This window comes from Mesoplodon mirus, assembly GCF_964341445.2.
Source record: "Mesoplodon mirus genome assembly, contig: SUPER_14_unloc_1, whole genome shotgun sequence".
Classification (NCBI taxonomy): domain Eukaryota; kingdom Metazoa; phylum Chordata; class Mammalia; order Artiodactyla; family Ziphiidae; genus Mesoplodon; species Mesoplodon mirus.
Window position 1 is genome coordinate 3,991,941 of NW_028295795.1, and position 23,499 is coordinate 4,015,439.

At 42.2% G+C, this 23,499-nt stretch overlaps 2 protein-coding genes across 2 annotated transcripts in view; one reads left to right on the forward strand and one right to left on the reverse strand.

Annotated features, from left to right (window-relative positions):
* Nucleotides 1-23,499, reverse strand: part of LOC309816131 (protein FAM170A-like) — a gene marked incomplete at both ends in the record, with an annotated part of 592,257 nt that overhangs the window by 511,266 nt on the left and 57,492 nt on the right. The window lies entirely within an intron of this gene.
* On the forward strand, nucleotides 5,077-9,941 carry LOC309816118 (zinc finger protein-like; the record flags this gene model as incomplete). The annotated part of the gene is made up of 4 exons (XM_082646787.1): nucleotides 5,077-5,243; nucleotides 5,718-5,768; nucleotides 7,854-7,899; nucleotides 9,780-9,941. Exons 1-4 carry the CDS (start codon nucleotides 5,209-5,211, stop codon nucleotides 9,939-9,941), a joined length of 294 nt encoding a protein of 97 aa, XP_082502913.1. The 5' UTR covers nucleotides 5,077-5,208.

Genomic DNA, 23,499 nt, shown 5'->3' on the forward strand with positions numbered 1-23,499 from the left:
ATCTCTGGGGTATGATATACTGAGAAGGACGCAACGTTGCTTCAGGATTATTTCTGACAGAAATAAACAGCCAGATCTTATCACAAGGAAGCATCCACGTTGAGAGTCTCCTGTTTCACAGTTATGACCACAGGGAGCATAACTGGCCAAAGGTCCCAGCTGCTGCTCTTAAATCCATCACCACGTTTGCCTGGAGGCCGGCCTTGCCCCTGATTGCTCCTAGTCAGCACAGCAGGGATCCTAAGGCAGGCCATTTCTTGGAGACCAGGATTCCTCTGTCCAGTGACCTTTTTTCAAGGACTCTGACAGCCTTGAAGGATTTTACGTAGATGACAAGGCAGTCTCGGATGATTTACCAAATCTTTCTTCCAAATCTTCACTCAGGGTCAGACTTGCACTATGCGCTGATAGTTCTGCCAGCCTTCCAGAGCTCCCTGCCATTTTCTCTCCGATGTTTCCCCTAATGAAATATTTGTTCATTAAAGTCTTTCTCAGCACTTTGCCGTCTAGTTCTTGGAGGACCAGGACAAACCCCAAACCCTAGAAGCATCCCTTTTTGGCTCTTTCTAGTAACCTTCCTTTCCATATGGTAGCCACTAATTTGTAATGGTGTAGATTCACTTAGCCTATTTTGTACTTGATATAAATGGAGTCATGTAATAGGTGCTATTTTGTGTTGGCTTCATTTGCTCCACAGTATATCCATGACATTTATCCATATTGATGGGAGTGGATACCGTTGATTCATTTTCATTGGTGGATATTATTGCAGTGTGTAAACATATCAAAATCTATTTATTAATCCCATTATTGGTGGGTATTGGGTACTTCCCCATTCTTGGCTATCACAGTTAGTGGTGATGTGAGCAATCTAGAATGTGCCTTGTGCACTTGTTTGAGGGATATTTCTATGGGTGGAACCAAAGGGTTATAGGGTATATGTTCAACTTTGGTAGATACAGTTGACCCTTGAAGAATGCATGGGCATGAGGGATGCATCTGAGTCTTTTATTCCATAGATGTTTTTAAAATCTCTCTCACTTTTGGCCCAGGAGTGCTGCGTTTGGGTTTACGGTGTTTCTTAACTTTGAAATAGTCCAATTTTTCAATTTTTTCTTTCACAGTTGGTGATTTTTTTGGTCTTAAGAAATTCTTCCTACTCCAAGGCAAAAAGGCTGTTATCTTACGTTTCTTTCCTAAAGCATCATTGTTTACTTTTCAAATTTAAGTCTGCAGATCTTCTGGAATTTATATTTTTATATCCTATGCAGTAATGATTAATATTTTTCCCATATGGATATCCAGCTGACTGAGAACCAATAGTTGACCCTTGGACAACATGGGTTTAAACTACACAAGTGCACTTATACGAGGATTTTTTTGAATAGTAAATACTGCACTACTACACGATCCAAGGTTGGTTCAATCCTCAGATGCAGAATTGCCGATTATGGAGAAACCATGTACGTACAGAGGACTGGCTATAAGTTATACTTGGATTTTCAACTTAGCAGAGGGTTGGCACCCCTAACCCCCTTGAACCCTAGTTCAAGGATCAACTGTATTAACAAGAGTTCTTTCCCCTCTCTGCTGCAGTGTTTTCTTTTCTTTCTTTTTTCTTTTGGCCGTGCTGCGTGGCTTGCAGGATCTCAGTTCCCTGACCAGGGATTGAACCAGGGTCACCACAGTGAAAGCGCCAAATCCTTACCACTAGACCACCAGGGAACTCCCTGCAGTGTTTTCTTTTTACACGTTGTTATAATGTCTGTTTCAACATGGATTTTGATGTCTATTATCTTGTCTATCCTTGAGCAAACACCAGACTATCTTATATTGTAGATTTATAGTAAGGTTTAATGTGACTAATATCTTTCTTTTCATTCTTCTTTCAGATTGTCCCAGCTCTTCTTTTATTTTTTATTTTTATGTTTTTTTAGATGTTGGGGGTAGGAGTTTATTTACTTATTTTTGCTGTGTTGGGTCTTCGTTTCTGTGCGAGGGCTTTCTTTAGTTGTGGCAAGCGGGGGCCACTCCTCATCGTGGTGCGTGGGCCTCACTATCACGGCCTCTTGTTGGGGAGCACAGGCTCCAGACGCGCAGGCTCAGTACGTGGCTCACGGGCCTAGTTGCTCCGTGGCATGTGGGATCTTCCCAGACCAGGGCTCAAACCCGTGTCCCCTGCATTAGCAGGCAGATTCTCAACCACTGCGCCACCAGGGAAGCCCCCAGCTCTTCTTGTAGCTCTTTGCTTTCCCACATAATATTTGTAAACATCTCATCAATTTCCAAGGGAAAAAATGCTGATGTTTTTATTGGGGTTTGATTGAGCCTATAGATCATTTTGAGGATTACTGATATCTTTGTAATATTGAATCTTCAAGCCATGAATATCACTATTTTTAAGAACTTCTCTTGGAGAAAAATAAAAGTGGATCCCCTGTAATAAAATGTACATAAATAGACTCCAAAATATTTAAAGGACCTACATGTGAAAGATAAGTCTAGAAAGTTAATTTTTAAAAGGTAGAAATATATTTTTTCACCTGAGGAGTTTCAGAAGCACAGATATTAAGAAATTATTGGTTTATTATCTTATAATTAAAGATTTCTATTCCATGAAGAACACAATAGAAAAATTTTAGAAACACGTGCCCAATTAGGAAAGGATACTTGTAATTGGTAAAACTGAAAAGGTATTAATAATCAGAATATGTAATAGAAATGAGGAAGAAAAAGATAGCATCCACATTAGAAAATGGGGCAAAAGTTGTAAGTAGACACTTATAGATGAAGCTACCAAGCATTTGAAAAAAAGATCAAACTTATTAGAAATCAGAGAAATTTAACTAAAACAAGATACTACTATACATTTAATACACTAGCAAAACGGTGATGAGTCGTCCAAATGAAGGTAAGTGGTTGCATAAAAACCTGACGTGCAACTCTTTGGTAATCTGGACTGGTGTAGCCGTTCAGGAAGTCAATCTGGCTATATTATTAAAGTATACATATTTGCTATGAAATAATTTCACTCGGGTATGTGTTCCAAAGAAATTCTCAGATACGTCTATAAACAAATGTAAGAAGATGTTTATTTTATTATCATTGGCATGGCAGTTGGAAGAGTACAGGTAAAATATGGGTGCAGAAAATGGAACTCTAAGAAACAAATTAGATAGAGGGGTGAATGTTTTTTTTGTTTGTTTGTTTTTCTGCGGTACGTGGGCCTCTCGCTGTTGTGGCCTCTCCCGCTGCGGAGCACAGGCTCCGGACGTGCAGGCTCAGCAGCCATGGCTCACGGGCCCAGCCGCTCCACGGCATGTGGGATTTTCCCAGACTGGGGCATGAACCCGCGTCCCCTGCATCGGCAGGCAGACTCTCAACCACTGTGCCACCAGGGAAGCCTGGATGGGTGAATCTTAAAAATATACTCCTGAATGAAGGAAATAAACACCAGAATGAATTTTATGACACAATATTATTTATATGAATTGAAAATATACACAAGTGCACATTTTGCACAAGAACACACCCAAAAGAAAACACATCAAACAAATTAGAATGGTAGCTTACGGGGTAGAGAAGGGAGTGGAGGGTGCCATAGGGAACAGGAGGTGAATAAATAAAACTTAATCATGTTACCGTATTTCATCATGCTATATCCAAGATTTCACTTTCCTTGTAGTGGAAAGAAATCCTGTGTGCTATGTTGGCTTAAGTCAGGAATAGTTCTTGGAGGATATTTTCCTGAAAGAATTTGGAACACATTTTTGAAAAAATCTTTGTTTATACTATGGATGATCTTTTTTTGTTTGTTTTGTTTGTTTCTTTAATTTCTGTTTTGTGGGTGTGTGTGGGATCTACTTTATTTTTGTATTTCATTCATCTGATCTTATATTTTTCCATCTGCCTTCTTCAGTTTTATTATTCATTTATTAATTTCCTGAAATGGATGTTTTCTGAATCAATTTTCAACTTCCTTTCTACTTTATTTGTTTTGTTTTGTTTTGTTTTTGTTTTCCTTGCTGTACGCGGGCCTCTCACTGTTGTGGCCTCTCCCGTTGCGGAGCACAGGCTCCGGACGCCCAGGCTCAGCGGCCATGGCTCACGGGCCCAGCCGCTCCGTGGTATGTGGGATCTTCCCGGACCAGGGCACGAACCCATGTCCCCTGCATCGGCAGGCGGACTCTCAACCACTGCGCCACCAGGGAAGCCCCCCTTGCTACTTTAATATATGCTTTTAAGGCTCAACATTTCCCTCTATGTATGTGTTCCAATCTCCAGATCCAATTATGAATTTGAATGTTTCTCTTCATGGTTCTGTCAATGTTTGCTTTATAAAGTATCAGCTGAAGTTATTAGTTTCTGAGAATTTGAAACTTTTATGACTGTGAAGTGTCCCTCCGTATGTCAAGTAATGCTTTTTCCTTCCCCTTAAAGTTCACTTGGTCAAATAGCAATGTCACAGATTTTATAATTACAGAAATAACTTGAGACCTAGGATGTTGATGTCTGTCTCTAGAAAGGATTTTCCCTTGCTTCTGCACGGGTTGTAAGATGCTAACAAAACACGTTCACCTTTACACAATTTCAGGGAATGAGGTGTTTTGGCGTTTGGCTTCAGTCCCTGCCAAAGAAAGCCCAGTTTCCTTCTCCCCTTATTCCAATGGTGAAACTCTTTGGGGTTTACCAGGAAGCCTTCGTGGCTGTTAATGCTTTTACGTCGCTTAGCCTCTTGAAGACGTCCAAAATTCGACTGAGTTTGTACGCCTTTCAATGAACAGAATCTACACTCTTCTGAGGCCTACACAGTAGAACGGCAAGACGGCCTGAGACCTTCTCAGGGATTCCGGAAAGTGAAAACATGTAGTCCAGAGCTCGTGCCGGTAGACACCCCCGCACCCACCCTTGCATTCTGGGACATGTAGTCCAGAGCTCGTAAACTCGTGTAGTCCCATATACTGCAGCTACAGTAACACCTCGCTGTAAAGGTTTACCCGCGGAATTCTGGGAAATATGGTCCAGGAGTTCCGGGTTAGTCGCAGGCACTTCCGCCCCAGGAGGACACGTAGCAGCCATGTTCTGCCTGGTGACGGTGTTTCAGGTCCGCTCTTCACGACCCATTCAAGCTTCCCCTTTGCAGACCTTTCATTTGGGGAGAAAGAGGAGGAGCGGCTAAAAGCGGAGGTTTGAGGGCCTGGAGTGGTGATGTACGTCCCGCGGGCGGAGCTTCTTTGCGTTTGGTAACGTAGCCGGGATGGGGTGGGCTCAGGTCGTGCCTCCTGGGGTTTGAGGGTCTCCCCGGTTTTCTTCACCCCTAACCTGACCCCGTCCCCCACCTATGAGCTAGCCCTACCGCTTCATACGGCGTCACACTGGGTGAGTTGCTTAACTCCTCTGTGCCTCCGTTGCTGTTCGGTAAAAGGGGGGAAAAAGGAATGCCTTGTTAATATAGTGTTGTGAGGAGAAACGAGATAGCACAAGTAAAAGGTCTACAACTGCCTGATACATTGTTGGTATTAATACTACGCTAATTCGGGAGGCACCCATTTCGCAGCGGGATTCTGTGAGCCCAGGAAGCTGAATTGTCCTGGACTCCTGGCCTGTTTTGGAAGGAGAGGACTTCTAGCTGGTACGGGGGCGGAAGGGGGTGCGGTATGAATTAGTGGGGATGGAAACACAGCCCTGGTATTTCACAGTCTCCTTTCCTTCCCCAGCCCTGGCTTCTCAAAAAGCACTGCACGGAGGAAGAGGCAGCAGAGCCCCACGTGAGTAGGACTTGGCATTCTTCTACTTAAGATATTCCTATAAATTGTAGAACGCATGAGACATGGGTAAGGATGATAACTGAGCCTTGGTCACTAATTTCCATTCTAAAAGCTTTATGCAAATGAACACATTTCCATCAGGCGGTGGCTCTGTGAATTGGTACTGCTGTTTTCTCTACTTTAAGGCAGGGAACACAACCCTGTTGGCCCATCCTCACCCAGATGGTAGGAGGCAGAGCTGGGGTTGGGACCCAGGCAGTTTGAGTCCAGCAGCTGAGTTTGCTAATCCCTTTGGTATATTCTCTTTGAGCATAGGGTACTGGCTAGGATCATATCATGAAAGGAGGTTGGGACTTAATTGTGGGGACCTTGAGAGCAAGGTTTAGGCTATTTTATGAGTGTTTAAGATAGTTTTCTCAACTGGGTCATTTATTTTATTTCAAATAATATGTATATCATAGAAGTAGCATAATCATTACGGAAAAATGCAGATATATACATAAAGAAAAATTTTAATTATCTGTAACTTTAGGATGTAAAGATAACAGTTGTTAATGTTTTAGTGCCTTTTTGTCTGGTTACTCTTTGTGTATGTTTCTGTGTAGTGGAGGCTGTTTTTTTGTGGGACTGATGTTACACTGCAGTGCTACTCAAATTGTGTTCCACAAACCAGCGGCATTGGCATCACTTGGATAGAAATGCCCAGCCTTGAGCCCCATTCGAGACGTTCTGATTTATAATTTCTGCGTAGGGGGTCCAGGAGGCTGCATTCCAACAAGATCCCGCAGTAATTCACATGCACGTGAAAATTCGAGAAGCTCAAGAGAGGGTCTTTTCTGGAAACTGAGGCCGAGGAAATTGACCCTGCTGGATGTCACAGATAAAACTGAGCTGGAATCACCAAAGGCCTACTTAGTCCAATGATTTTATTCCCCCACTAATTATTGTCAACTGTCAGGGCCCCTTTCAGAATCCTGAATTGAGCAGAAGACAGCTAGCAAGTGTAGAGTCAAAATGGAGGTCGTTAGAAGTTGTGAAGATATCTCTCTCCCAAGCTTTGGGGAGTGGAATCATTGCCATCTTTTGTACTAGATCGAACCCGGGCCCCCTGCATTGGGAATGTGGCGTCTTATCCACTGCACCACCAGGGAAGTCTCCCATTTATTTCTTAAACTTTCCTATATTTATAATGATATAATTACAATTCAGATTCCTGTCTTTTTTTCATTTGAATTAGGTATGGGCTGTCAAACTATTTTTTATTGTTGTTGCAGAATCCTGGCTTTTATTAGTTCTCTTTACCTCTGTGCATAATTGTCAAAAGGGTACTTCCTGTTTAAGAAGAAACTTAACGTATTTTTATACCTTTTGTAAAAAGTTGTCCATGTCAATTTAAATATTATTGTTGCAGTCACAAAATCTTTAGGAAGACAAGCAGAGATTTTCAGAAGTCTATAAAGACTCTCACATAACAGGGCAACAACGTACGACCTCCACATGTCTGACAGTCTTCTGTTGGTAGAAATCACATCTCTAAGGATAATTTCTAACTAAAATATCATCTGCTTTACCGCAGTTGCTAAGAAATAAGAAACCCTGACAGTGGTGTTCTCAGAGCTTCCTACCTTATGACGATCTCACGAGGTGGATGCCCGTGTTCTCCCCTACTGGCAGAAGACTGAACTGAGGCAAAGAGATGTGAATAATTTGCCCAGGGTGACACTGCTAGTGAATGGCGTAGCCTGATCAGAGCCCATGCATATTGACTCCAAAACCTACTCTGACTTACATGGTCTCTGTTTACCCCATACCCAGAATAAGAATGACCCCTGTGGAAGCTGCAGGCACACTGTGAGGGGGCCACTGTGTATGGCTGGGCAGGTCATTCCTCACACAGCCACTGAGGGGGTTCACGGGGGCATCTGGTATCTGCGTGGGGCTCTGCTCATCAAGCATAATCAGCTGTAGCCACCCCGAGGACTGGGAGCCTTGGTAATTCACAATGAGCACCACGTGGGTTAGTGACTTCTTTTTCTTTAAACCAGTTTCCAGTTTGACGACTTCTTTCCCTGTCTGTCTTGCTAGGACTCTGCACTGCCCCAGAAGGAGAGAGAAAATGAGCACATTCCAGGTGAGTAGAGCTTGCCTTTCTTGCTGTTAAAAACGCCATTTTTGTACTCAGGTTGGACACAGGTTTTCCTCTTTTTTTCTTTTTCTTTTTTTTTTTTGATTGGAGTATAGTTGATTTACAATGTATTAATTTCAGGTGTACAGCAAAGTGATTCAGTTATACATATATATACATATATTTTCAGATTCTTTTCCCTTATAGGTTATTACAAAATATTGGGTATAGTTCCATATGGGTTTTCTCTTTCAAGGAGAGTCTAAGCATATGAGGACCTGAGTGTGCCATGTGTGCTTTTTTTAAAATTCCTGTTAAATTTAATTGGTTTCGGTTTTAATTTTTGTTTTATTTCATCATTTTTTTTATTTTACAAGTAAAAGAAAAATTAAGGGAAATGAAGGACATCTTCCAGTCTACTGCTTACCTGCTTACAAATTAGCTGCTTTTATATTTCTGTAATCTCTTCATCATATGTATTCATGGATGTGTATTCGTATTTATAACATAGATACAGTTTTAAATTGTTTTTTTCATTTAATACTAGCTAACATTCACTTTTAATTGCTTTATCATGTTCCTGCAAACTTATGCACCTATTTTTTTTTTTTTTTCTGGTATGCGGGCCTCTCACTGTTGTGGCCTCTCCCGTTGCGGGGCACAGGCTCCGGACGCGCAGGCTCAGCGGCCATGGCTCACGGGCCCAGCTGCTCCGCGGCATGTGGGATCTTCCCGGACCGGGGCACGAACCCGTGTCCCCTGCATCGGCAGGCGGACTCTCAACCACTGCGCCACCAGGGGAGCCCTGCACCTATTCTTTAAACTATTCTTTATGCACAGACATTTAGTTTAAAGACTTCTCCTGTTTTAGGAGCACTACAGTGACAGTGTTCCTGATTTAACCTTTTTCTCAAAATATCTGTTCTGAAGAATATTGCCCCTTTTTGCCCTTAACATAGTAGGTTTAGGTATTCAGAATTTAAGAGGTATGTTTTACATGTGGTGCCTTGGATGTTTTTTGGTAGAATATCCAAATACGGCAGAGCACAGCAGGATCAAACTGCTGCTTCACGCAGAAAAAATCAGGTATTGTTAGAAGTTTTCTCACGACCAGAGTTAGATTCAGTCTTCCCCATGCTTGAGTCAGACCCTTTGTGTATTTTATTTACCGATTTGTTTCTTTTTCCATCTTATATTTTTTTCTAATCAGAGTAATGCATGACCTTAGTTTAAAAAGTCCAGTGGTACTTAAAGCACTTGTCACTGCATAGACAGCTCAGAACAATTGTATAAAGAGGTGCTTGGTTTCATCTTTGTTTTAAATATAAAGAATCGGGGTTGTGAAAAAAGGAGGAACCAACTCAGACTCACCCAGAAAACCAAGGGTCTGGAGTCAGAGTATTGCATTCAAGCGAAAGACAGAAACGGGGAAAGAGAGAGTTTTCATTCAGAGACCTGGCATGGCCTTTTGGTTAGTTTCCACATATAACACTCCTTCTCAGCTGGTTCCGACCTCAGTGAGAAAGCAGGTGCCATCAAATACTGCCAGGACTAAATTGGTAACTGTTTCTGGGGCACTTGGCAATAATAATTAAACAGTGAAAGCTTTTTAGTTCAGGATCCAGTGGTTAGAATTCTAGGGAGTTTACTTATGAGTTGTCTGAGAGCCCCAGGTAAACACACAAAGCTTTCTCTTTCATAGCTGCACGTCCAGTGAGGCTGAGGAAAGTCAGTGTGTGGCATTGGCAGGATGGAAGGAGGGGGTGCTGGGAAGTCTGCACACCTCACAGGAGCCGGAGCAACTTCCCATCCTCCTCGTCTCCTCGGGGCTGCCCCTCTTCCACTGGCCACTGGGTATAAGATTGAGGTGGTGTTGTTTGCCGTAGGAGGCGGTGACCTTCAAGGACGTGGCCGTGGCCTTCACAGAGGAGGAGCTGGGGCTGCTGGACTCGGCCCAGAGGAAGCTGTACCAGGATGTGATGGTGGAACACTTCGGGAACCTGGTCTCAGTGGGTGAGGACAGCCTTTCTCTGCGAGTGTCTTTGTGACCTTGGTGTTTCAAGGCTTTGGGCCTCTTGAGGTGGTTCCCTGAGTTTGGGGACCAGACTTTTGCAATTCCTGTGGGACACGAGAGGATGTCTCTGGTCTTTCCAAACAGTGTGTTTCAGGTCCTTTTCAATTATTTTGTAAAAGAACTGTAAATCGGCAGTATCTTGCTGTACCTTGTGTATTCTTCTTCAGATTTCCCTCCCTGCCATTAGTGGATCATAAAGCCAATTTATTGAGCCCTACGTGTGACTTTTTAATGAAATAAAATAGTATAGAAAATATCAGAGTTTCTTAGGAAGAGTACAACACATTGCAGCAGAAACTCTGGGCGATGGCATGAGTGGTGTGAGAGCCAGTGGGAACAGATTTCATGAAAAGAGACATTGGTTAGATATAGGTCATTCAAGCTTCGTTTTAGTAATGTATACTTTTCTACCTGTGTATCTAGGTTGTGAAATAAATGCTGTTTCTTCAGTGGGTCGTGATACAAAGTTTGAAAAACACAGCTTTCAATACCTTGACTATGCAGTTGGAACTCAAATTTCTAGTAAACTTTCGCTCTAGCCCGTTCATGTTAACTTGTGACTTTGCATGTTCTCATTCTTCAAACGAGATACAAAACATACAGAAAGAGAAGAGAGGCTTTGGTTGATGAATTCAGCAACCCAGATAGAAATTTAGGTGAGAACCAAGCAGCCGTGAGTTCCTGTGGTTAGCTCTCTATCTGTTTTGCTTCTCACCAGCCCTGTGCTGTCCATCACCTGGTCCCAGTTGGAAATCTCTTTCCAGGATTATTGCATAGTCTTTGTACTGGTCACCTGTTGCCACCCTTCTCCTCCCACAGTTTGTTCTTTAGGTGGCAAAGTGATCTTTTGTAACTTTAAGTCAGGTTATGTTCTTGTTTCAGAATTCTCTTGTGGCTTCTTTTACTTAGAATAAAAACCACTTAAAGTGGCTTCTAGAGCCTTCTGTGGGCTGCTGTTCGTTCTCCACCACCTCCCTGAATACACCACCTCTCCTCCCTCTTACCCTATCTTTTCCAGACCTGCAAAGGATGCTTCTGCCACAGAGCCTTTTCCTGGTCCTTCTCTCTGCCTGGAATACTCTTTCACCTGTAATCTTTTAGGCCTCTACTTCTTTCAGTCAGTCGCCTTAAAGATGAGGAGGTGGCTGTCCTCTGACCACCCTATGGAAAATACAGTCCTCTCTTTCTTACTCTCTCTGCCCTGCCTTGTTTTGTCTCTAAGCGTTTCACTCATGTACATTTTGTTCACCTGTTTCTCACCTCTCTTTCTTCCACTGGAGGGTAATCCAGGAGTGCAGGAGGAATTCGGTCTGTTATATGTTTATTGCTCACTAGCCTCAGTGCTTAGCATAGTCTTGGTACATGACAGGAACTCTTAAATATTTCTTGAATAAACGAATGAGTTAATGGATAGAGAAATTAGCCTTCCATGAAAATAGCTAGTAGGCGGTGAACAAATCCGAGTGAATAAGGGATATTGCTAAATGTTTTTTTGTCTTCAAATGAATTCCTAGCCTAATTCTAACTTCTCAGGTGCCCATGATGTGTGTATGTGTGTGTTTGCCTTTCTGTACAAGTTGGCCCTCATCAACTTGCACAAAAAATATGTACAGAACCTGTAATTATAACCAAACTGAGTAAAATGCTTTCCCTGTGACTTTCCTTGAGCTCTCAGTAGCAGAGCAAATTCATTTGGGGAGGAAATACTGTTTTGAATGAGGATTCTTATGTCTACTTCTTAGGTAACCCTCCCATAGAAGGAAAGAAATTTCTATTTCCTTATCCCTTATACCAGGGGAGAACAGGTCTCAGAAAACAGCCAGCTGGTGAGTTAGCCTTTCCCTTAAAAGATTTGCCCCGCTGCGTCCCATTTGCCTCCTCCAAAGCCCACCTCACTAATAAGAAATCGATCTTTGTTAGCTGTACAAACATTTTGTGTGTGTGTGTGTGTGCATTTGTATGTATCTTGTAGAAGGCATTTTAGATAATGTCACCTTGAGTGCTTTGATCATTCTTTAATAGCTTCTAGTCTGTTTCTTCTCAATACTTATCACAGGCTATGGAATTTATTCCCAGCTCACTCATAAAGACCATTCTTCACTTTGGAACTCATTCTTGTTAAAGACCAATGTATCTGTGTCCAAAAATTTTCCATGCTGTTTTTAAAGAGACAGCATTCTTCCCTAGCCTCTACATTTTGACTCCTGCTTGGCAGGGGGAGTGGAGGAACATATTAGGCAGCACAAATGCCTGAGAAGGATCCAGTGCATAGGTCTTCATGCTTTTTTTTAACCCCACTGATTCTTAGACCCTTTTTTTTTTTTTTCCCCGTACGCGGGCCTCTCACTGTTGTGGCCTCTCCCGTTGCGGAGCACAGGCTCCGGACGCGCAGGCTCAGCGGCCATGGCTCACGGGCCCAGCCGCTCCGCGGCATATGGGATCCTCCCAGACCGGGGCACGAACCCGCATCCCCTGCATCGGCAGGCGGACTCTCAACCACTGCGCCACCAGGGAGGCCGACCCTTTTTTAAAATTAATTAATTGTTGGTTGCATTGGGTCTTGGTTGCTGCATATGGGCTTTTCTCTCGTTGTGGTGAGTGGGAGCAGCTCTTCGTTGTGGTGCGCAGGCTTCTCAGTGCAGTGGCTTCTCTTGTTTCAGAGCACGGTCTCTAGGAACGCGGGCTTCAGTAGTTGTGGCACGTGGGCTCAGTAGTTGTGGCTCACGGGCTTAGTTGCTCTGCGGCATGTGGGATCTTCCCGGACCAGGGCTCGAACCTGTGTCCCCTGCACTGGCAGGCAGATTATTAACCACTGTGCCACCGGGGCAGTCCCGGTTTTTAGCCCCTTTCATATCCTCCTCAGCAATAACCCCCTTGGTGTGCTGCCGCCTCGGGTGCAGCCTTTCAACTTAAGCCAAACTGTACTTTCCAGTCCTTTTCCTGTATCTGATACCTGACTTGTAAAAGCTGTTTCGCTTCTCTGACTTGGTTCAAACTTAACCTGGGATTCAGAATTGTAGAGAATCCTAGAAATCAAACTGAGTTCACCTGTGCATGCATTTCTTGAGCCCTGACTAACTGCTAGGCACTGTTAAAGCTGTGAGCACAGCAAAATGCTTGTCTTTATTGATACTGTGTTATGGTAGGAATGACATGTAATTTTTGAAGGATGATTGAAATAGTATGTCAGAGTAGTCATTTGGTTTTAAATGGGTTTCATTAATGCTAAGTATTTGGGAGTTTAACAGACCATCTCTTGGTTTCTGTTAGTATATAAACCAGAGAACTTCATTTGTCGTGCGAAAGATAAGCTGAACCATCCTGAGGTTCATTAAAGTCCCATACTGTGTCTTAAGTGTAAAATCTTGAATCTTTGAACAAAGCTTTCACGTGTCCACATCTCTGAATTCTCTGTCCCTCTAGAAGAAAACAATCAAAGTGAGTTGAGGGCCGTTCAAGACAGAGGATCACGTGAAGAGCTTTCCTGCTGGCAAATCTGGCAACAAATTGCAAATGACTTAACCAGATGCCAAGACTCCATGATAAATAGTTGTCAGTTCCACAAACAAGGTGATTCCCCCTGCCAGATTGGGGCAGGACTCTATTCAAATTTCTGAAGATGAGAACCGTATATTAAATGATAAAGCAGGTGATCCCAGTAGTCCTGGAAATCCAAGGTTTGCAACTTTGAGAGCCCAGGATTCTTGGAGGAAAACTTCATTGGCTGAGTTCCAGAATTATCAGAATAGACACCAGCAAATTTCCATGAAAAATAAACTGTGTCAGTGTAAAGAGGATGTTGACACCATCAGTTGGATTTCACATCACCTTGATGCTCATGGAGTACACAAGGGTCAAAAACCTTACGGCTACAGTGATTATAGAAAAGATAGCACGAGGGTTTCAACACTGGATCAGAATACTATGATTCACACGGGACAAAAACCTTACCAGTGTAATGAATGTAAAGAAACCTTCACCGATCTCTCCACCTTTGATCTTCACCAGCAATTACACTCAAAAGAGAAGTCTCATACGTGCAGTGAGTGTGGAAAAGGCTTCCGTTACAGCTCGGTTCTTCATATTCATCAGAGAGTTCACGTGGGAGGAGAACACAGTGAGTGTGATGAGTGTGGCAAGGAGTTCAGTCAGAGCTCCCAGCTGCAGACTCCTCAGAAAGTCCACACTGTAGAGAAACCATTCAAATGTGGGGAATGTGGGAAAGGCTTCAGTCGTAGGTCAGCACTTAACTATTCATTGTAAAGTCCACACGGGAGAGAAACCTTATAATTGTGAGGAGTGTGGGAGGGCCTTCAGTCAGGCCTCTCACCTTCAGGACCATCAGAGAGTCCACACTGGGGAGAAAGCATTCAAATGTGACACATGTGATAAGAGCTTCAGTCGGAATTCACACCTTCAGTCCCATCAGAGAGTCCATACGGGAGAGAAACCGTACAAATGTGAGGAGTGTGGGAAGGGCTTCATTTGTAGCTCAAATCTATACATTCATCAGAGGGTCCACACAGGAGAAAAACCCTACAAATGTGAGGAATGTGGGAAAGGCTTTAGTCGGCCTTCAAGTCTTCAGGCCCATCAGGGAGTCCACACTGGAGAGAAATCATACATACGTAATGTGTGTGGTAAAGGCTTTACTCTGAGTTCAAACCTTCAGGCACATCAAAGAGTCCATACAGGAGAGAAACCATACAACTGTAAGGAGTGTGGGAAGAGCTTCAGGAGGAACTCCCATTATCAAGTTCATCTGGTTGTCCACACAGGGGAGAAGCCCTATAAATGTGAGGTATGTGGGAAGGGCTTCCGTCAGAGTTCATATCTTCAAATCCATCAGAAGGCCCACAGTGTAGAGAAACCTTACAAGTGTGAGGAGTGTGGGCAGGGCTTCAATCAGAGTTCACGACTTCAGATCCACCAGCTGATCCATACCGGTGAGAAACCATACAAATGTGAAGAGTGTGGGAAGGGATTCAGTCGTAGAGCAGATCTTAAAATTCATTGCAGAATCCACACCGGAGAGAAACCGTATAATTGTGAGGAGTGTGGGAAAGTCTTCAGGCAGGCCTCAAATCTTCTGGCCCATGAGAGAGTCCACAGCAGAGAAAAACCATTCAAATGTGAAGAGTGTGGGAAGAGCTTTGGTCGGAGTTCACACCTTCAAGCCCATCAAAAAGTCCACACTGGAGAAAAGCCATACAAATGTGAGGAGTGTGGGAAGGGCTTCAAGTGGAGCCTGAACCTCGACATGCATCAGAGGGTCCACACAGGAGAGAAACCATATAAGTGTGGGGAGTGTGGGAAGCACTTCATTCAGGCCTCAAGTCTTCAGCTTCATCAAAGCGTCCACACTGGAGAGAAGCCGTACAGATGTGACAGATGCAGTAAGGTCTTCAGTCGGCCTTCACAGCTACAGTCTCATCAAAGAGTGCACACAGGGGAGAAGGCTTACAAGTGTGAGACCTGTGGTAAGAGCTTCAGTTGGCGCTCCAATCTTATAAGTCATCACAAAATGCATACTGGGGACACATTTTATGAAAGCAGCGAGAGTGGTAAGAACATCAAGGAACTGTCAGAGGATAGAAGTTCTACAAAATGTTGTTTTCAAAAAACTCACGTGCAACGTGAATTCTTGCAAGCGTCAGGTCTCATAGGAGAGAAAGTATTTTAACTTAGTTGGTGTTGAAGCAGTAGCTAAACAGATCCTAGTGTTCAGCAGAGCACACAGCAGAGATCCCTTCTGAGTGGTGCAGTAAGGGCTGCATTCAGAACTTTGACATTTATCAGATGTCACTTAGGAGATAGCACTTAGAAAGGAAAAGAGTTTGGTCTGGGCTTTAACAAAAGTGTAAGGATGAGCTAGTCAAAATTGATGTCCATGAGAATGTGCGCTCCATGAGGGCAGGGACTTGGCTGCTGAATGTACACAACCTTATCATTGACTAGTGCTTTTAGGTGTGCTCAGTACTTGTGTTTTAAATAAACCAAAAGGGGGAAATGTATAATATATGAAAGTTGTATCCAGATGGGGAAACCTGCAAAATAAAATTAATTCAGGACATGAACTTTTGTTGAAATACTGAAAACCACTGCAGAAAACCAATCTGCAATATATATTTTTTTAATTTATTTTTGGCTGCCTTGGGTCTTTATTGCTGCACGCAGGCTTTCTCTAGTTGCAGTGAGTGGGGGCTACTTTTCATTGCAGTGTGTGGGCTTCTCATTGCAGTGGCTTCTCTTTGTGGAGCACGGGCTCTAGGTGTGCAGGCTTCAGTAGTTGTGGCACGCGGCTGAGCTGCTGTGCAGCATGTGGGATCTTCCTGGACCAGGGCTCAAACCCGTGTCCCCTGCATTGGCAGGCAGATTCTTAACCACTACGCCACCAGGGAAGGGAAGCCCCCCAATCTTCAATATTAATATGCTATTAGCCTATCGCAACTGGCTCCTTGCCTCCCGCAGCCTCTGTTCTCAAGTTGGGTGGTTATTTGAGACCCCGTCTAGTTTTCCAAGGACTGTGTTCAGTAGAAATTGAACTACCTTGTGATTTTTTTTTTCTGATGGTACAGAGTGAAAAAACATGATTAACTTTGCAACAACAGTAACTGCATAGTATACAATTGATTTTTTGTCTGTCAATATTAAGGCAGGGTTTACTGTAACACTTTGAAAGTGTCACAAAAATTGTTTGTCCCTAGAAAAAAAAATTTTTAGTTGACCTTGAACTTACTGATTTCTAATTCTCTGCATTTTCATCCAGACTTTGGAATGTTTGCCTTCTAATTATTGTAGCATTTCTTCTAAAGTTCTCAGGTAGGGGCTATGCCATATTCTTCCCCCACATCCATGAGGCAAATACCCAGAAAACTTGTAGGAATCTGATAAAATTATCCAGTGTATTATTGAGACAAGAGTGACATTTATGTGCTTTTCCCTATTGGTTGCAGTAAAGCATGGTTCCAGGAAAGGAGTATATATATCAGAATATATTAGATCTCTTTGATTTAGAAATCATATAATTGGAAGTTATTGATTGTGAGATTAAAATACCAAAAAGATGAACACCACATCAATGATGTCACTAAATTTTTTAATGGAAATTAGTGTACAGCTGTAAGAATTTGAGTTTTGATAGATTCCTATATTAATCTGAAGCCGGTGAAATGATGACAGGGACTTCCCTGGTGGTACAGTGGCTAAGAATTCGCCTGCCAATGCAGGGGACACGGGTTCGAGCCCTGGTCCAGGAAGATCCCACATGCTGTGGAGCAACTAAGCCCGTGTGCCACAACTACTGAGGCTGTGTGCCACAACAACTGAAGCCTACGTGCTTAGAGCCTGTGCTCCGCAACAAGAGAAGCCACTGCAATGAGAAGCCCGCGCGCCGCAACGAAGAGTAGCCCACACTCACTGCAACTAGAGAAAGCCCGCACACAGCAACGAAGACCCAATGCAGCCCAAAATAAATAAATTAAATAAAAAGTTTATTTTAAAAATTTATGACATATCATAATCGCAGGAGATACACAATATGGGCTTTGAGAGGTCACAGATTGTAGCCTTCATAGTATAATCAACCATAAATCTTTGTTAGTGTTTGTGTATGTGTGCATGTGCACACATGTATGTGTACATGCATAAGATCATGTGTAAAGGGATACTCTTCCAGAGTGGTTTTCCTAGGCAAGGAGCACTTTGTGATATTTTTCCATTTTATAACTTCATGTTATATTTTTTTCATTGAATAGTGGGTATTGCCAAAGCAGGAAATTATTTTAATAGAATTTGAAAAAGTATTAAATAATTATCCCTTGCAGTTAAGACCTCATATGATTGTTCTATATTGTCATAAGGCATATAAGATCAAAATTATGGTATGAACTCTGGAAGCCAATTTCAAAAACAAAACAGTTCTCAGATTATTTTGCATACACAGAAAAATTCATGAGTTTCAACAGTTGAAGCTTTATTATTTATGCTGTGCTTTAACTACAGATCCATTATAGGGAGAGGGAAAATCCTGGAGCTAGAAACAAAAGTGGATATACCTACATTGTGGAGGTTTAAAAAAAAAAGTTTCTCTTGTTGAAAAGATGCACATGAGGAGAGAACTGAGCATAATAGCAGAGGACCCTCTGGATGTGGCACCAGTAAGGACAAAGCAGGTTTGGATGGCATTCCATACGCAGACCAATGGTGGTATTTTTAATATAGTTGGTTAAAGGGCTTTATTTAGCAAGTTACAGTTGACCCTTGAACAATATGGGTTTGAACTGGGCAGGTCCACTTATATGCAGGGTTTTTTTTTTTTAATAGTAATTACTACAGTACTACATGATCTGTGGTTGGTTGAACCCATGGTTGCAGAATTGCAGATACAGAGGAACCACGGATATGGAAGTCTGACCATAAGTTATTTATACAGATCTGTCTACCCATCCATCCATCCGTCCACCCATCTGTAGAGAGAGAGAGGGAGTGAGTGCACGTGCTAGGTATTTACAGAAGTAGATATGGAAGTGCGAGGATATACAAACACACACGTTTATGTGATGTATATAAGCATGTATATCCACGTTTCTATTTCAGGGCTGGAGCAAGGAAAGTGTAGAATGATCCTGGAGAAAATTTACTGTGCCAGAAAGTAGGAAAGAGTGGTGGGACGTGTAAAAAGATCCAGCTTGAAGAGACTCACACTGGGTAAATCTGAGCAATTTGACCCTAAAATAAATAATTATCATACAGAATATGAATAAAAAAAGAGGAAGGGAGGGAAGGAAGGGCTCTCATAATAGAATGCCAAACCATAAACATATAGAAGGAATGACGTAATGTAAAAATCATTATTTACAACCATCATAGTAATGATAGGTTCTGGCAAGAGTAATCAATGAATTATAAAACTACTGGTTGAAAGTTTACAAGGAGCAGGATGCTACAAAACCCCAAATATCTCTCCACAAAGTATTGATCACAACAAGAAATACAGTAGGTATAAATTTGGTGAACACTACCTTAGCCAAGAGGTGAACATTATCAATAACAGAACAAACGAACGTTTTAGATCTCTGGGGTATGATATACTGAGAAGGACGCAACGTTGCTTCAGGATTATTTCTGAGAGAAATAAACAGCCAGATCTTATCACAAGGAAGCATCCACGTTGAGAGTCTCCTGTTTCACAGTTATGACCACAGGGAGCATAACTGGCCAAAGGTCCCAGCTGCTGCTCTTAAATCCATCACCACGTTTGCCTGGAGGCCGGCCTTGCCCCTGATTGCTCCTAGTCAGCACAGCAGGGATCCTAAGGCAGGCCATTTCTTGGAGACCAGGATTCCTCTGTCCAGTGACCTTTTTTCAAGGACTCTGACAGCCTTGAAGGATTTTACGTAGATGACAAGGCAGTCTCGGATGATTTACCAAATCTTTCTTCCAAATCTTCACTCAGGGTCAGACTTGCACTATGCGCTGATAGTTCTGCCAGCCTTCCAGAGCTCCCTGCCATTTTCTCTCCGATGTTTCCCCTAATGAAATATTTGTTCATTAAAGTCTTTCTCAGCACTTTGCCGTCTAGTTCTTGGAGGACCAGGACAAACCCCAAACCCTAGAAGCATCCCTTTTTGGCTCTTTCTAGTAACCTTCCTTTCCATATGGTAGCCACTAATTTGTAATGGTGTAGATTCACTTAGCCTATTTTGTACTTGATATAAATGGAGTCATGTAATAGGTGCTATTTTGTGTTGGCTTCATTTGCTCCACAGTATATCCATGACATTTATCCATATTGATGGGAGTGGATACCGTTGATTCATTTTCATTGGTGGATATTATTGCAGTGTGTAAACATATCAAAATCTATTTATTAATCCCATTATTGGTGGGTATTGGGTACTTCCCCATTCTTGGCTATCACAGTTAGTGGTGATGTGAGCAATCTAGAATGTGCCTTGTGCACTTGTTTGAGGGATATTTCTATGGGTGGAACCAAAGGGTTATAGGGTATATGTTCAACTTTGGTAGATACAGTTGACCCTTGAAGAATGCATGGGCATGAGGGATGCATCTGAGTCTTTTATTCCATAGATGTTTTTAAAATCTCTCTCACTTTTGGCCCAAGAGTGCTGCGTTTGGGTTTACGGTGTTTCTTAACTTTGAAATAGTCCAATTTTTCAATTTTTTCTTTCACAGTTGGTGATTTTTTTGGTCTTAAGAAATTCTTCCTACTCCAAGGCAAAAAGGCTGTTATCTTACGTTTCTTTCCTAAGGCATCATTGTTTACTTTTCAAATTTAAGTCTGCAGATCTTCTGGAATTTATATTTTTATATCCTATGCAGTAATGATTAATATTTTTCCCATATGGATATCCAGCTGACTGAGAACCAATAGTTGACCCTTGGACAACATGGGTTTAAACTACACAAGTGCACTTATACGAGGATTTTTTTGAATAGTAAATACTGCACTACTACACGATCCAAGGTTGGTTCAATCCTCAGATGCAGAATTGCCGATTATGGAGAAACCATGTACGTACAGAGGACTGGCTATAAGTTATACTTGGATTTTCAACTTAGCAGAGGGTTGGCACCCCTAACCCCCTTGAACCCTAGTTCAAGGATCAACTGTATTAACAAGAGTTCTTCCCCCTCTCTGCTGCAGTGTTTTCTTTTCTTTCTTTTTTCTTTTGGCCGTGCTGCGTGGCTTGCAGGATCTCAGTTCCCTGACCAGGGATTGAACCAGGGTCACCACAGTGAAAGCGCCAAATCCTTACCACTAGACCACCAGGGAGCTCCCTGCAGTGTTTTCTTTTTACACGTTGTTATAATGTCTGTTTCAACATGGATTTTGATGTCTATTATCTTGTCTATCCTTGAGCAAACACCAGACTATCTTATATTGTAGATTTATAGTAAGGTTTAATGTGACTAATATCTTTCTTTTCATTCTTCTTTCAGATTGTCCCAGCTCTTCTTTTATTTTTTATTTTTATGTTTTTTTAGATGTTGGGGGTAGGAGTTTATTTACTTATTTTTGCTGTGTTGGGTCTTCGTTTCTGTGCGAGGGCTTTCTTTAGTTGTGGCAAGCGGGGGCCACTCCTCATCGTGGTGCGTGGGCCTCACTATCACGGCCTCTTGTTGGGGAGCACAGGCTCCAGACGCGCAGGCTCAGTACGTGGCTCACGGGCCTAGTTGCTCCGTGGCATGTGGGATCTTCCCAGACCAGGGCTCAAACCCGTGTCCCCTGCATTAGCAGGCAGATTCTCAACCACTGCGCCACCAGGGAAGCCCCCAGCTCTTCTTGTAGCTCTTTGCTTTCCCACATAATATTTGTAAACATCTCATCAATTTCCAAGGGAAAAAATGCTGATGTTTTTATTGGGGTTTGATTGAGCCTATAGATCATTTTGAGGATTACGGATATCTTTGTAATATTGAATCTTCAAGCCATGAATATCACTATTTTTAAGAATTTCTCTTGGAGAAAAATAAAAGTGGATCCCATGTAATAAAATGTACATAAATAGACTCCAAAATATTTAAAGGACCTACATGTGAAAGATAAGTCTAGAAAGTTAATTTTTAAAAGGTAGAAATATATTTTTTCACCTGAGGAGTTTCAGAAGCACAGATGTTAAGAAATTATTGGTTTATTATCTTATAATTAAAGATTTCTATTCCATGAAGAACACAATAGAAAAATTTTAGAAACACGTGCCCAATTAGGAAAGGATACTTGTAATTGGTAAAACTGAAAAGGTATTAATAATCAGAATATGTAATAGAAATGAGGAAGAAAAAGATAGCATCCACATTAGAAAATGGGGCAAAAGTTTTAAGTAGACACTTATAGATGAAGCTACCAAGCATTTGAAAAAAAGATCAAACTTATTAGAAATCAGAGAAATTTAACTAAAACAAGATACTACTATACATTTAATACACTAGCAAAACGGTGATGAGTCGTCCAAATGAAGGTAAGTGGTTGCACAAAAACCTGACGTGCAACTCTTTGGTAATCTGGACTGGTGTAGCCGTTCAGGAAGTCAATCTGGCTATATTATTAAAGTATACATATTTGCTATGAAATAATTTCACTCGGGTATGTGTTCCAAAGAAATTCTCAGATACGTCTATAAACAAATGTAAGAAGATGTTTATTTTATTATCATTGGCATGGCAGTTGGAAGAGTACAGGTAAAATGTGGGTGCAGAAAATGGAACTCTATGAAACAAATTAGATAGAGGGGTGAACGTTTTTTTTTGTTTGTTTTTCTGCGGTACGTGGGCCTCTCGCTGTTGTGGCCTCTCCCGCTGCGGAGCACAGGCTCCGGACGTGCAGGCTCAGCAGCCATGGCTCACGGGCCCAGCCGCTCCACGGCATGTGGGATTTTCCCAGACTGGGGCATGAACCCGCGTCCCCTGCATCGGCAGGCAGACTCTCAACCACTGTGCCACCAGGGAAGCCTGGATGGGTGAATCTTAAAAATATACTCCTGAATGAAGGAAATAAACACCAGAATGAATTTTATGACACAATATTATTTATATGAATTGAAAATATACACAAGTGCACATTTTGCACAAGAACACACCCAAAAGAAAACACATCAAACAAATTAGAATGGTAGCTTACGGGGTAGAGAAGGGAGTGGAGGGTGCCATAGGGAACAGGAGGTGAATAAATAAAACTTAATCATGTTACCGTATTTCATCATGCTATATCCAAGATTTCACTTTCCTTGTAGTGGAAAGAAATCCTGTGTGCTATGTTGGCTTAAGTCAGGAATAGTTCTTGGAGGATATTTTCCTGAAAGAATTTGGAACACATTTTTGAAAAAATCTTTGTTTATACTATGGATGATCTTTTTTTGTTTGTTTTGTTTGTTTCTTTAATTTCTGTTTTGTGGGTGTGTGTGGGATCTACTTTATTTTTGTATTTCATTCATCTGATCTTATATTTTTCCATCTGCCTTCTTCAGTTTTATTATTCATTTATTAATTTCCTGAAATGGATGTTTTCTGAATCAATTTTCAACTTCCTTTCTACTTTATTTGTTTTGTTTTGTTTTGTTTTTGTTTTCCTTGCTGTACGCGGGCCTCTCACTGTTGTGGCCTCTCCCGTTGCGGAGCACAGGCTCCGGACGCCCAGGCTCAGCGGCCATGGCTCACGGGCCCAGCCACTCCGTGGTATGTGGGATCTTCCCGGACCAGGGCACGAACCCGTGTCCCCTGCATCGGCAGGCGGACTCTCAACCACTGCGCCACCAGGGAAGCCCCCCTTGCTACTTTAATATATGCTTTTAAGGCTCAACATTTCCCTCTATGTATGTGTTCCAATCTCCAGATCCAATTATGAATTTGAATGTTTCTCTTCATGGTTCTGTCAATGTTTGCTTTATAAAGTATCAGCTGAAGTTATTAGTTTCTGAGAATTTGAAACTTTTATATAAGACTGTGAAGTGTCCCTCCGTATGTCAAGTAATGCTTTTTCCTTCCCCTTAAAGTTCACTTGGTCAAATAGC